This window comes from Lithobates pipiens, unplaced genomic scaffold (genome assembly GCF_037356315.1).
Source record: "Lithobates pipiens isolate NorthernLeopardFrog02 unplaced genomic scaffold, aLitPip1_a1.2 Scaffold_23, whole genome shotgun sequence".
In the NCBI taxonomy this organism is placed as follows: Eukaryota; Metazoa; Chordata; class Amphibia; order Anura; family Ranidae; genus Lithobates; species Lithobates pipiens.
Window position 1 is genome coordinate 316,811,556 of NW_027507785.1, and position 15,231 is coordinate 316,826,786.

The 15,231-nt window shown below is 49.3% G+C and overlaps 1 protein-coding gene across 7 annotated transcripts in view; it reads left to right on the plus strand.

The window, feature by feature from the left end:
• The window catches only part of DOCK7 (dedicator of cytokinesis 7), a 307,570-nt gene that overhangs the window by 52,057 nt on the left and 240,282 nt on the right, over positions 1–15,231 (plus strand). For all 7 annotated transcript variants that reach the window (XM_077450575.1, XM_077450569.1, XM_077450571.1 and 4 more), the window contains exons 10-11: positions 12,773–12,853; positions 14,170–14,335. In XM_077450575.1, the coding sequence (XP_077306701.1) occupies positions 12,773–12,853; positions 14,170–14,335 (247 nt within the window). The remainder of the gene's footprint in view (positions 1–12,772; positions 12,854–14,169; positions 14,336–15,231) is intronic.

Here is a 15,231-nt window from a genome sequence, read left to right on the forward strand (position 1 = left end):
GGTGCGGTACAGTCTGCTGTTCTGTAAGGACCGCTATCGGTCCACAATACATAGGGTTGCCGTGCACTACTGCTGACCGCTGCCCTATACTGCAGCAGTCCTTCATTGGTATAGGGACTGACGTACAGTCTGCTAATCACTAACACACAACCTGCTTGGTCCACAAAAGTTCTTATAAGGACTGGTAACTTGGTATAGGGTGCTACGGTACATAGGCCTGAGTGCGTTACAGTCTGCTGTTCTGTAAGGACCGCTATCGGTCCACAATACATAGGGTTGCCGTGCACTACTGCTGACCGCTGCCCTATACTGCAGCAGTCCTTCATTGGTATAGGGACTGACGTACAGTCTGCTAATCACTAACACACAACCTGCTTGGTCCACAAAAGTTCTTATAAGGACTGGTAACTTGGTATAGGGTGCTACGGTACATAGGCCTGAGTGCGTTACAGTCTGCTGTTCTGTAAGGACCGCTATCGGTCCACAATACATAGGGTTGCCGTGCACTACTGCTGACCGCTGCCCTATACTGCAGCAGTCCTTCAGCGGTATAGGGACTGACGCACAGTCTGCTAAACACTAACACACAACCTGCTTGGTCCACAAAAGTTTTTATAAGGACTGGTAACTTGGTATAGGGTGCTACGGTACATAGGCCTGAGTGCAGTACAGTCTGCTGTTCTGTAAGGACCGCTATCGGTCCACAATACATAGGGTTGCCGTGCACTACTGCTGACCACTGCCCTATACTGCAGCAGTCCTTCATTGGTATAGGGACTGACGTACAGTCTGCTAATCACTAACACACAACCTGCTTGGTCCACAAAAGTTCTTATAAGGACTGGTAACTTGGTATAGGGTGCTACGGTACATAGGCCTGAGTGCGTTACAGTCTGCTGTTCTGTAAGGACCGCTATCGGTCCACAATACATAGGGTTGCCGTGCACTACTGCTGACCGCTGCCCTATACTGCAGCAGTCCTTCATTGGTATAGGGACTGACGTACAGTCTGCTAATCACTAACACACAACCTGCTTGGTCCACAAAAGTTCTTATAAGGACTGGTAACTTGGTATAGGGTGCTACGGTACATAGGCCTGAGTGCGTTACAGTCTGCTGTTCTGTAAGGACCGCTATCGGTCCACAATACATAGGGTTGCCGTGCACTACTGCTGACCGCTGCCCTATACTGCAGCAGTCCTTCAGCGGTATAGGGACTGACGCACAGTCTGCTAAACACTAACACACAACCTGCTTGGTCCACAAAAGTTTTTATAAGGACTGGTAACTTGGTATAGGGTGCTACGGTACATAGGCCTGAGTGCAGTACAGTCTGCTGTTCTGTAAGGACCGCTATCGGTCCACAATACATAGGGTTGCCGTGCACTACTGCTGACCGCTGCCCTATACTGCAGCAGTCCTTCATTGGTATAGGGACTGACGTACAGTCTGCTAATCACTAACACACAACCTGCTTGGTCCACAAAAGTTCTTATAAGGACTGGTAACTTGGTATAGGGTGCTACGGTACATAGGCCTGAGTGCGTTACAGTCTGCTGTTCTGTAAGGACCGCTATCGGTCCACAATACATAGGGTTGCCGTGCACTACTGCTGACCGCTGCCCTATACTGCAGCAGTCCTTCATTGGTATAGGGACTGACGTACAGTCTGCTAATCACTAACACACAACCTGCTTGGTCCACAAAAGTTCTTATAAGGACTGGTAACTTGGTATAGGGTGCTACGGTACATAGGCCTGAGTGCGTTACAGTCTGCTGTTCTGTAAGGACCGCTATCGGTCCACAATACATAGGGTTGCCGTGCACTACTGCTGACCGCTGCCCTATACTGCAGCAGTCCTTCATTGGTATAGGGACTGACGTACAGTCTGCTAATCACTAACACACAACCTGCTTGGTCCACAAAAGTTCTTATAAGGACTGGTAACTTGGTATAGGGTGCTACGGTACATAGGCCTGAGTGCGTTACAGTCTGCTGTTCTGTAAGGACCGCTATCGGTCCACAATACATAGGGTTGCCGTGCACTACTGCTGACCGCTGCCCTATACTGCAGCAGTCCTTCAGCGGTATAGGGACTGACGCACAGTCTGCTAAACACTAACACACAACCTGCTTGGTCCACAAAAGTTTTTATAAGGACTGGTAACTTGGTATAGGGTGCTACGGTACATAGGCCTGAGTGCAGTACAGTCTGCTGTTCTGTAAGGACCGCTATCGGTCCACAATACATAGGGCTGCCGTGCACTACTGCTGACCGCTGCCCTATACTGCAGCAGTCCTTCATTGGTATAGGGACTGACGTACAGTCTGCTAATCACTAACACACAACCTGCTTGGTCCACAAAAGTTCTTATAAGGACTGGTAACTTGGTATAGGGTGCTACGGTACATAGGCCTGAGTGCGTTACAGTCTGCTGTTCTGTAAGGACCGCTATCGGTCCACAATACATAGGGTTGCCGTGCACTACTGCTGACCGCTGCCCTATACTGCAGCAGTCCTTCATTGGTATAGGGACTGACGTACAGTCTGCTAATCACTAACACACAACCTGCTTGGTCCACAAAAGTTCTTATAAGGACTGGTAACTTGGTATAGGGTGCTACGGTACATAGGCCTGAGTGCGTTACAGTCTGCTGTTCTGTAAGGACCGCTATCGGTCCACAATACATAGGGTTGCCGTGCACTACTGCTGACCGCTGCCCTATACTGCAGCAGTCCTTCATTGGTATAGGGACTGACGTACAGTCTGCTAATCACTAACACACAACCTGCTTGTTCCACAAAAGTTCTTATAAGGACTGGTAACTTGGTATAGGGTGCTACGGTACATAGGCCTGAGTGCGTTACAGTCTGCTGTTCTGTAAGGACCGCTATCGGTCCACAATACATAGGGTTGCCGTGCACTACTGCTGACCGCTGCCCTATACTGCAGCAGTCCTTCATTGGTATAGGGACTGACGTACAGTCTGCTAATCACTAACACACAACCTGCTTGGTCCACAAAAGTTCTTATAAGGACTGGTAACTTGGTATAGGGTGCTACGGTACATAGGCCTGAGTGCGTTACAGTCTGCTGTTCTGTAAGGACCGCTATCGGTCCACAATACATAGGGTTGCCGTGCACTACTGCTGACCGCTGCCCTATACTGCAGCAGTCCTTCAGCGGTATAGGGACTGACGCACAGTCTGCTAAACACTAACACACAACCTGCTTGGTCCACAAAAGTTTTTATAAGGACTGGTAACTTGGTATAGGGTGCTACGGTACATAGGCCTGAGTGCAGTACAGTCTGCTGTTCTGTAAGGACCGCTATCGGTCCACAATACATAGGGTTGCCGTGCACTACTGCTGACCGCTGCCCTATACTGCAGCAGTCCTTCATTGGTATAGGGACTGACGTACAGTCTGCTAATCACTAACACACAACCTGCTTGGTCCACAAAAGTTCTTATAAGGACTGGTAACTTGGTATAGGGTGCTACGGTACATAGGCCTGAGTGCGTTACAGTCTGCTGTTCTGTAAGGACCGCTATCGGTCCACAATACATAGGGTTGCCGTGCACTACTGCTGACCGCTGCCCTATACTGCAGCAGTCCTTCATTGGTATAGGGACTGACGTACAGTCTGCTAATCACTAACACACAACCTGCTTGGTCCACAAAAGTTCTTATAAGGACTGGTAACTTGGTATAGGGTGCTACGGTACATAGGCCTGAGTGCGTTACAGTCTGCTGTTCTGTAAGGACCGCTATCGGTCCACAATACATAGGGTTGCCGTGCACTACTGCTGACCGCTGCCCTATACTGCAGCAGTCCTTCATTGGTATAGGGACTGACGTACAGTCTGCTAATCACTAACACACAACCTGCTTGTTCCACAAAAGTTCTTATAAGGACTGGTAACTTGGTATAGGGTGCTACGGTACATAGGCCTGAGTGCGTTACAGTCTGCTGTTCTGTAAGGACCGCTATCGGTCCACAATACATAGGGTTGCCGTGCACTACTGCTGACCGCTGCCCTATACTGCAGCAGTCCTTCATTGGTATAGGGACTGACGTACAGTCTGCTAATCACTAACACACAACCTGCTTGTTCCACAAAAGTTCTTATAAGGACTGGTAACTTGGTATAGGGTGCTACGGTACATAGGCTTGAGTGCGGTACAGTCTGCTGTTCTGTAAGGACCGCTATCGGTCCACAATAGATAGGGTTGACGTGCACCACTGCTGACCGCTGCCCTATACTGCAGCAGTCCTTCAGCGGTATAGGGACTGACGTACAGTCTGCTAAACACTAATACACAACCTGCTTGGTCCACAAAAGTTCTTATAAGGACTGGTAACTTGGTATAGGGTGCTACGGTACATAGGCTTGAGTGCGGTACAGTCTGCTGTTCTGTAAGGACCGCTATAGGTCCACAATAGATAGGGTTGACGTGCACCACTGCTGACCGCTGCCCTATACTGCAGCAGTCCTTCAGCGGTATAGGGACTGACGTACAGTCTGCTAAACACTAATACACAACCTGCTTGGTCCACAAAAGTTCTTATAAGGACTGGTAACTTGGTATAGGGTGCTACGGTACATAGGCTTGAGTGCGGTACAGTCTGCTGTTCTGTAAGGACCGCTATAGGTCCACAATAGATAGGGTTGACGTGCACCACTGCTGACCGCTGCCCTATACTGCAGCAGTCCTTCATTGGTATAGGGACTGACGTACAGTCTGCTAATCACTAACACACAACCTGCTTGGTCCACAAAAGTTCTTATAAGGACTGGTAACTTGGTATAGGGTGCTACGGTACATAGGCCTGAGTGCGTTACAGTCTGCTGTTCTGTAAGGACCGCTATCGGTCCACAATACATAGGGTTGCCGTGCACTACTGCTGACCGCTGCCCTATACTGCAGCAGTCCTTCATTGGTATAGGGACTGACGTACAGTCTGCTAATCACTAACACACAACCTGCTTGTTCCACAAAAGTTCTTATAAGGACTGGTAACTTGGTATAGGGTGCTACGGTACATAGGCCTGAGTGCGTTACAGTCTGCTGTTCTGTAAGGACCGCTATCGGTCCACAATACATAGGGTTGCCGTGCACTACTGCTGACCGCTGCCCTATACTGCAGCAGTCCTTCATTGGTATAGGGACTGACGTACAGTCTGCTAATCACTAACACACAACCTGCTTGGTCCACAAAAGTTCTTATAAGGACTGGTAACTTGGTATAGGGTGCTACGGTACATAGGCCTGAGTGCGTTACAGTCTGCTGTTCTGTAAGGACCGCTATCGGTCCACAATACATAGGGTTGCCGTGCACTACTGCTGACCGCTGCCCTATACTGCAGCAGTCCTTCAGCGGTATAGGGACTGACGCACAGTCTGCTAAACACTAACACACAACCTGCTTGGTCCACAAAAGTTTTTATAAGGACTGGTAACTTGGTATAGGGTGCTACGGTACATAGGCCTGAGTGCAGTACAGTCTGCTGTTCTGTAAGGACCGCTATCGGTCCACAATACATAGGGTTGCCGTGCACTACTGCTGACCGCTGCCCTATACTGCAGCAGTCCTTCATTGGTATAGGGACTGACGTACAGTCTGCTAATCACTAACACACAACCTGCTTGGTCCACAAAAGTTCTTATAAGGACTGGTAACTTGGTATAGGGTGCTACGGTACATAGGCCTGAGTGCGTTACAGTCTGCTGTTCTGTAAGGACCGCTATCGGTCCACAATACATAGGGTTGCCGTGCACTACTGCTGACCGCTGCCCTATACTGCAGCAGTCCTTCATTGGTATAGGGACTGACGTACAGTCTGCTAATCACTAACACACAACCTGCTTGGTCCACAAAAGTTCTTATAAGGACTGGTAACTTGGTATAGGGTGCTACGGTACATAGGCCTGAGTGCGTTACAGTCTGCTGTTCTGTAAGGACCGCTATCGGTCCACAATACATAGGGTTGCCGTGCACTACTGCTGACCGCTGCCCTATACTGCAGCAGTCCTTCATTGGTATAGGGACTGACGTACAGTCTGCTAATCACTAACACACAACCTGCTTGTTCCACAAAAGTTCTTATAAGGACTGGTAACTTGGTATAGGGTGCTACGGTACATAGGCCTGAGTGCGTTACAGTCTGCTGTTCTGTAAGGACCGCTATCGGTCCACAATACATAGGGTTGCCGTGCACTACTGCTGACCGCTGCCCTATACTGCAGCAGTCCTTCATTGGTATAGGGACTGACGTACAGTCTGCTAATCACTAACACACAACCTGCTTGTTCCACAAAAGTTCTTATAAGGACTGGTAACTTGGTATAGGGTGCTACGGTACATAGGCTTGAGTGCGGTACAGTCTGCTGTTCTGTAAGGACCGCTATCGGTCCACAATAGATAGGGTTGACGTGCACCACTGCTGACCGCTGCCCTATACTGCAGCAGTCCTTCAGCGGTATAGGGACTGACGTACAGTCTGCTAAACACTAATACACAACCTGCTTGGTCCACAAAAGTTCTTATAAGGACTGGTAACTTGGTATAGGGTGCTACGGTACATAGGCTTGAGTGCGGTACAGTCTGCTGTTCTGTAAGGACCGCTATAGGTCCACAATAGATAGGGTTGACGTGCACCACTGCTGACCGCTGCCCTATACTGCAGCAGTCCTTCAGCGGTATAGGGACTGACGTACAGTCTGCTAAACACTAATACACAACCTGCTTGGTCCACAAAAGTTCTTATAAGGACTGGTAACTTGGTATAGGGTGCTACGGTACATAGGCTTGAGTGCGGTACAGTCTGCTGTTCTGTAAGGACCGCTATAGGTCCACAATAGATAGGGTTGACGTGCACCACTGCTGACCGCTCACCTATACTGCAGCAGTCCTTCAGCGGTATAGGGACTAAGAGTTTTGTCACAGGGTCATTTAAAAAATGACATGCAGAGGAAGAGGCAGGCCCTTCCGCAGGGGTGGTAGGGGTAGGGCAGGAGCAACAGGCTTGAGCCAAAGTGGGAAGTTGCAGAAGGTGCGTTCAATTACTTTAAAGGATGCACCAGACTTGGTTGAGTGGCTCGCTCAGCCTTACTCTTCTGCACCCTCCTCATCCTCTCGATCTGCACCCTCTTCTTCACTCTCTGCTATGTGCACCCCCAAAGACACTACCACCAACAACACGACCACCACCACCACCACCACATACCTTCCGCTTGAGTCACTGGAATTATTTTCCGATCCATATCAAGAGGACATTTCTGATGCGCAGCCACTCTTGGTATTGGATCAGGAAGAGGAGGTAGCAACAAGCGCTACTCAGCAGTCTGACGCCAGTACCCAGATCAGCCCAAGGAGGAGGTTGGTCCCCGGTGTTGCTGCCTACTCTACTTATAGCGGTGGGGAAGGTGACGTTGATGATGACGTGTCTAGTGATGTCACGTGGGTGCCCACAAGAGAGGAAGAGGAGGGGAGTTCAGAGGGAGATATGGACCAGCAGATAGGGAGGAGAAGCAGCAATGACTTACATTGCACAGCAGGGACAAAGCAGACTGCAAATGTATCAGGAGCGAGTCATCGACCATGTACGGTCACATCTGGCGCTCCCAGGACACCGGCACATGGCTCCGCAGTGTGGGCTTTTTTTAACGTGTCCGCTGCTGACAATAGCGTTGCCATCTGCAATCTTTGCAGTCAACGCGTTAGTCGCGGTAAGCCCAATACTCACCTAGGGACGACCGCCTTAAGAAGGCACATGAGCAGCCATCACCGAGCCCAGTGGGAGCAACGGAACACACAAAGCCACACTGCAGGCTCTCACCGTCCAGCCTCGTCTTCTACTTCTCCTTCTCCTCTCTCCTCACAATTGTCCTCCACTCCACCTTCCATCACGCCAAGCTCACATTTTTCTGCAAAAAGGCAGGCTTCCGTGGGCCTAATGTTTGAGCGTAAAAAAATGATGATGCCGGATAACCCTCTTGCCCAACGGTTGGCGGCTGGCTTGTCAGAACTCATAGCCCGCCAACTACTGCCATATAAACTGGTGGACTCGGAGGCCTTTCGCAAATTTGTGGCCATTGGAACACCACAATGGAAGGTCCCAGGAAGGAAGTATTTCTCAGAGAAGGGCATCCCAGAGCTATATGGCCATGTTCAGCGGCAAGTGAATGTATCTCTGGCACACAGTGTCGGTGCCAAGATACATCTGACCACAGACACGTGGTCTAGCAAACACGGGCAGGGAAGGTATATCAGTTTTACTGCCCACTGGGTGAACCTTCTGACGGCCGTCAAGCATGTAACCCGTGGCACCCGTGTAGATTTGGTTTTACCGCCACGGATTGCATGCAGGCCTGACTCTTCTTCTCCTCCTCCTACTCCATCCTCCTCCCTCTCCTCCTCAGCTGCCTCCTCCTTTTCCGCTGCTAGCGTCTCTTCCACTGCACCGCCCAAGCTCCCCAGAACCTATTCCACATGCCAGGTGAGACGTTGCCATGCCGTGCTGCGTCTGTTGTGCCTGGAAGCAAAGAGCCACACTGGCCCGGCACTCCTTTCAGCTTTGCGTTCACAGGCAGATGAGTGGCTAACACCGCTCAATTTGACAGTTGGTAAAGTGGTGTGTGACAACGGTGCCAATCTGCTTAGCGCATTGAAACAGGGCAAAATCACGCACGTGCCGTGCATGGCACACGTCTTAAACTTGGTCGTGCAGCGATTCCTTGTCAAATACCCTGGGGTCCAGGACATCTTGCGGCAGGCAAGGAAAATCTCGGCCCATTTCAGAAGATCTTACACGGCCATGGCTCGCCTTGCTGACATTCAGCGGCGACACCATCTGCCGGTCAGACGTCTTATTTGCGATTGCCCGACGCGATGGAACTCAACCTTCTATATGCTTGATAGGCTGCTCCAGCAGAAACGTGCAGTTAACGTCTACCTGTATGAACTCTGCGAAAGAAACGGTTCTGGGGAGCTGGGTTTTTTTTCACCGCGCCAGTGGCTGCTCATGCGCGACACATGCAGACTTCTGCGGCCATTTGAGGAGATCACCAAACTGGTCAGTCGCAGCCATGGCGCCATCAGTGACATGGTACCTTATGCCTTCTTTCTGGAGCGTGCATTGCGTCGTGTCATTGATCAGGCTGTGGAGGAGCAGGAGCGGGAAGATGAGGAAGTCGCAATGCTGGATGAATTCCCAGGGGGGGCTACTCTATCTGAGACAAGTCAACAACAGGAGTCTGATGAGGAGTCAGAGGAGGATGGTGCCGGGGCGGATGAGCAGGAGCAAGAAGAGCATGCTTTAAACCTTTCTGGGATCCCTGTTGTGCGAGGATGGGGAGAGGAGAATGAAGAGGACGACATTATCCTGGATGATGAGCAGGAGCCAGGCCACCACACCGCTTCCACTTTAGTGCAAATGGGGGCCTTCATGCTCCAGTGTTTTAATAGGGACCCCCGTATAAAAAGCATGAGGGTCAAGGACCAGTACTGGGTGGCAACGTACTTAGACCCCCGGTACAAACACAAAATGGCGGAAATGTTACCGCCGTCGCAGAGGGCTGTCAGAATGCAGCACTTCCAGGCCTTGCTTCGAGAAATGCTGCATTCTGCTTTTGCGTGCGCTGGCAGAGGAGCAATTCCCACTCCCAGAGAAGGATTTGCGGGTACCAATCCAACAGCGCCTGCAAGAAGAGGCCGGTTTGAAGATGTGTTGGTGACTTCGGATATGAGGTCATTCTTTCAGCCGACCCATCGACAGGTGTCATCCGGATCCAGCATCAGGGAACGCCTAGACCGTCAGGTGTCCGACTACATTGGGTTAACGGCCGATGTGGACGCTCTGAGGAGTGATGAACCCCTAGACTACTGGGTGGGCAGGCTTGACCTCTGGCCAGAGCTTGCCCAATTTGCAATCGAACTGTTGGCTTGCCCCTCATCCAGTGTCCTGTCCGAAAGGACGTTCAGCGCAGCAGGGGGGATTGTGACCGATAAGCGTACTCGCCTAGCTCACCACAGTGTTAACTACCTCACATTTCTAAAAATGAATGAGGCATGGATCTCGGAGGAATTCAACACATGTGATCAGTAGACCATGTATATGTCTATAAACAATTTTTGGAATCAAGCACACAGACCTTCTTAATTCATTTGGCTCACTTCCCTGACCCAAAAAAGCACACCGTACTATATGCCCCTACCCTCCTCTTTGAAGAGGTTGAGCGGTGTCATATTTCTACTGGGGCTGCTTATTATGAGGGGTTCCCACCATCCCTGTGCTGTGCTGACTTCCTCCTGGGTGTTCTTATTATGAGGGGCTCCCACCATCCCTGTGCTGTGCTGACTTCCTCCTGGGGGTTCTTATTATGAGGGGATCACACCATCCCTGTGCTGTGCTGACTTCCTCCTGGGGCTGCTTACGGTGCTGCTGTCAGCGCTGTATGTCACGGAGCTGCTGTCAGCGCTGTATGTCACGGAGCTGCTGTCAGCGCTGTATGTCACGGAGCTGCTGTCAGCGCTGTATGTCACGGAGCTGCTGTCAGCGCTGTATGTCACGGAGCTGCTGTCAGCGCTGTATGTCACGGAGCTGCTGTCAGCGCTGTATGTCACGGAGCTGCTGTCAGCGCTGTATGTCACGGAGCTGCTGTCAGCGCTGTATGTCACGGAGCTGCTGTCAGCGCTGTATGTCACGGAGCTGCTGTCAGCGCTGTATGTCACGGAGCTGCTGTCAGCGCTGTATGTCACGGAGCTGCTGTCAGCGCTGTATGTCACGGAGCTGCTGTCAGCGCTGTATGTCACGGAGCTGCTGTCAGCGCTGTATGTCACGGTGCTGCTGTCAGCGCTGTATGTCACGGAGCTGCTGTCAGCGCTGTATGTCACGGAGCTGCTGTCAGCGCTGTATGTCACGGAGCTGCTGTCAGCGCTGTATGTCACGGAGCTGCTGTCAGCGCTGTATGTCACGGAGCTGCTGTCAGCGCTGTATGTCACGGTGCTGCTGTCAGCGCTGTATGTCACGGAGCTGCTGTCAGCGCTGTATGTCACGGAGCTGCTGTCAGCGCTGTATGTCACGGAGCTGCTGTCAGCGCTGTATGTCACGGAGCTGCTGTCAGCGCTGTATGTCACGGAGCTGCTGTCAGCGCTGTATGTCACGGTGCTGATGTCAGTGCTCTGTATTACGGTGCTGCTGTCAGTGCTCTGTATCTCCTGCACCCTCTTGTTTGCCTACCCTGGTCCCTGACCTTCCCTCTCCTCCATTGCCTTCATTAGCTCCATAGTCCTGAATTGTCAGAACAATTTCCCAAATAAAAAAAAAATGCTTGTAGTTATCGATCCCAAATTCACCTCATACATGTATTATGCTATTGTCCAGGTGGTGGGACTACGTGCTACCCCCTAATAATTACCCCGTGGCCGCAAATTCGACCTAAAGGTTTGCGAAATTCGCCTCCCATTGAAGTCAATGGAGCCCGCGGCGAACGGTCGTTTTCGCGAACGTTTGTGCCCGTTCGCGTTTCGCGTTCGCGAAACGTCCCGTCGGAAGTTCGTCCATCACTACTCAGAAATGCCCTTCTGGAAGAATGGTCAAACATCCCCATAGACACATCTCCTAAACCTTGTGGACAGCCTTCCCAGAAGAGTTGAAGCTGTTATAGCTGCAAAGGGAGGGCCAACTCTATATTTAATCCTACGGACTAAGACTGGGATGCCATTAAAGTTAATTTGCATGTAATGGCAGGTGTCCCAATACTTTTGCTAATTTAGTGTATGTGCATGTTCTTTACCTCTAACAGCCTCCCATGTGTAGACATCCAAAAGCCCCGAGACTGCTGCTGGGTGCCGCCATCTTGGATGTACCTCATTCTCTAGTATTTCCCATTGCTCTTTTACCCCTAGCTACATAAAAGGGTGTGTAGTGAGGTGATGGAGGAGCTGGGCCAACACAGACAGGGCCAAGCCTACCCCCAGGAGAGGAGGGGGCTGTGATGTGCAAGGAAGGATAGTGGCTGGAGTGGTCAAATTTCCTCTTACATTTAGAGGCACATTGCAACTGAATAAAAAATATTTTATTTAAAGGAAAAATTCTGCTAGTAATCAATTTGGACACTTGATTTATCTGTGATTTTATTTTTTATTTATTTCTCCCTGAAATTTTTATTTTATTTTTTTGTTTGCCAGGCATAGCATTTTCTTTTCTAAAATTATGTTGGTTTGAATGAGCTCTATAAAAATAATATTTAGTTTTGCTTTTAAAGCGGTTGTAAGCCTTCACATATATACCCTGTGAAGTGACTTGTCTCAGGTAATATGCAGAGATGAAACAAATCACCCTACATCCGTTGTACCTGTTTAGCTGCAGTCTTCTTTTCCCTACATCCGTTCAAACGCTTGAATTTACACAGCTTTCAGAAAAAAGGGGGCGGAGAGCTGAAATTACACTACAGAGTTCAGTGAGGAGAGCTCTGAGAGCTGACTGGAGGGAAGGGACACACCCCCTTTACACAGCACACAGGAACAGAGCTGAGGCTGTCAATCAACTATAGATCCCTCCCCTGTCACCTTTTTTTTTTCTCTTGGTGTGAAGAATACTTGTCAGACATGACTCGCACTGATAGGAAGGAAGCAGCAGACAGAAATGACATGCAGTGCTCTGGATTGAGACGAGTACACACTATAGAGGGATACTCTTTGTTCATATTTCATGTCTGAGGTGTAATAATATCATACTGGCAATATCTTGTTCTTTTTCAGCTGGAAAAGGTATTGCAGCAGGGAGACATAGGAGAATGTGCGGAGCCCTATATGATCTATAAGGAGGCGGATGCAGCAAAAGTGAGTAATCCAGTTTTTGTTTGCCTGGGTTTACTTTTGAACAAAAAAGCATATGATGTTTTCTGTTAGTCAGTTAGTTAGGCCACCAATGTAAGGGGGGGGGGCGCATTCTTCCCACTGACCACCAATGTAAGGAGCATTCTTCCCACTGACCACCAATGTAAGGGGCATTCTTCCCACTGGCCACCAATGTAAGGGGCAGTCTTCCCACTGACCACCAAGTAAGGGGGGCATTCTTCCCACTGACCACCAAGTAAGGGGGGCATTCTTCCCACTGACCACCAAGTAAGGGGGGCATTCTTCCCACTGACCACCAAGTAAGGGGGGCATTCTTCCCACTGACCACTAGTGTAAGGGGGGCATTCTTCACACTAGCCACCAACATAAGGGGGGCATTCTTCCCACTGGCCACCAATGTAAGGAGCATTCTTCCCACTGGCCACCAATGTAAGGAGCATTCTTCCCACTGGCCACCAATGTAAGGGGGACGTTCTTCCCACTGAGTACAAATGTAAGGGGGGCATTCTTCCCACTGGCCACCAATGTAAAGGGGACATTCTTCTCACTGATCACCAATGTAAAGAGCATTCTTTCCCACTGGCCACCAATGTAAGGAACATTCTTCCCACTGATCACCAATGTAAAGGGAACATTCTTCTCACTGGCCACTAATGTAAGAAGCATTCTTCTCACTAACTGCCAATGTAAGAGAGCCCTTCTCCCACTGACCACCAATGTAAGGGGGCTCTTCTCTACTTCCCACCAATATGATAAAATGCTACAATTTATATTATTTATATTTCTCTTCAGGCCATTAATAATTACTGGGTTTGATTTAATTATCACTGAAAATGCTTTTGTTGTATAGACCTAGGCGTCTTATATACACCAAGTACACCACATTCGTTATCATTTTACTTATTCTTATAAGTTATATCTGTGTCCACTCAATTTTTTTATATTGGCCCCATAATGGCTTCATATATTTCTTCTATGTCTCAGACTTTAGTGGTGATTATTCCTCTACTTGATTTCCCAACTCCCAAGTTCAATTTATAGTTCATGTTATATTATGAGGAGTAATAACCGCGGTAGTGGAAGCTCCCCATGGGTCGTAGGAACACAGCTAACTCTTTAAGGTAGGAAGGAACAGAGCCAGTAACTAGGGCATAGAAATGACAACTGGAGTCCCCAGTAGGTACAACCCCAGAAGGTGACTTGGTCCATCAGAAACGGGTAGGTTCTCCTGCAGGTTGTTCCAGCATCCCTACGTCGTATTTGGCATTCTGTTGCTCTGACTCCATGCTGTTTTGCAGAATAAGGAGAAGCTGGAAAAGCTGCGCGGTCAGGGGGAGCAGTTCTGCCAGAGACTGGGAAGGTATCGCATGCCCTTTGCATGGACGGCAATCCATCTCATGAACATTGTGAGCAGCGCCGGCAGCTTAGAGCGAGACTCCAACGAGTTAGAAATTGGACCTGGAGGTATTGCACTGGCATTTTTATACACTTCTGCTAAAAGGTTGTTGGAGGTGGGAATTGTTTAAAGACCATATATTATTAAGAATACAGTGAAGTGTTGCTGAACTTTACATAGTTTATTGCGTTGTTTTTCACGCCTGTCCACAAAGTCCTTTAAAGGTTCGCTACTTATAAAGTACTTCGGTGGCGGTTCAAGGGAGCTCCTATTATTATCATCCTGGGAACGTGAGAGTTTATCGCCGGTGCCCGGTCCTCTGGATTTTGTGGCCTAAATGTATTTATTTTCAGTAATTAAACTTTATTTAGTTTAAATGTGCAAACAAAATCGCAGCATTTAGCCTGTACAGAAATCGCAACTATGGAAGCAGAGTTTGTTTTTCATCTCCATTTCCTGCTGAATTGTGATTTCTCTGCCTAAAAGGAGCACAAAGTGAATTGGATACTGAGACCGTTTTAAGCCGATGTAGGTTCATAAGGAGCAGCGGTCATCAACCCGGTCCTCAGGGCCCACTAACAGGCCAGGTTCTGGGTATTACCTTGGGGAGATGCAGACTAGAATACTGCAATCACTGAGCAGCAAATGATATCACCTGTGATGTATTCCAGTTATCTTGCAAACCTGTCCTGTTATGCCGCGTACACACGATCGGAAATTCCGGCCAGAAAAAGACCCAAGAGCGCTTTTCATCGGAAAATGCAACCGTGTGTACGCTCCATCGGAATTTAGCTGTCCGAATTTCCGCCAGCCAAAAATTGATAGCGTGCTCTCAATTTTCGAGACGGAAAAACTTTCTGTCGGAAATTCCGATCGTGTGTATGCAATTCCGACACGCCAAAAATCACACATGCTCAGATTCAACTACGAGACGGAAGCTATTGGCTACTGGCTATTGAACTTC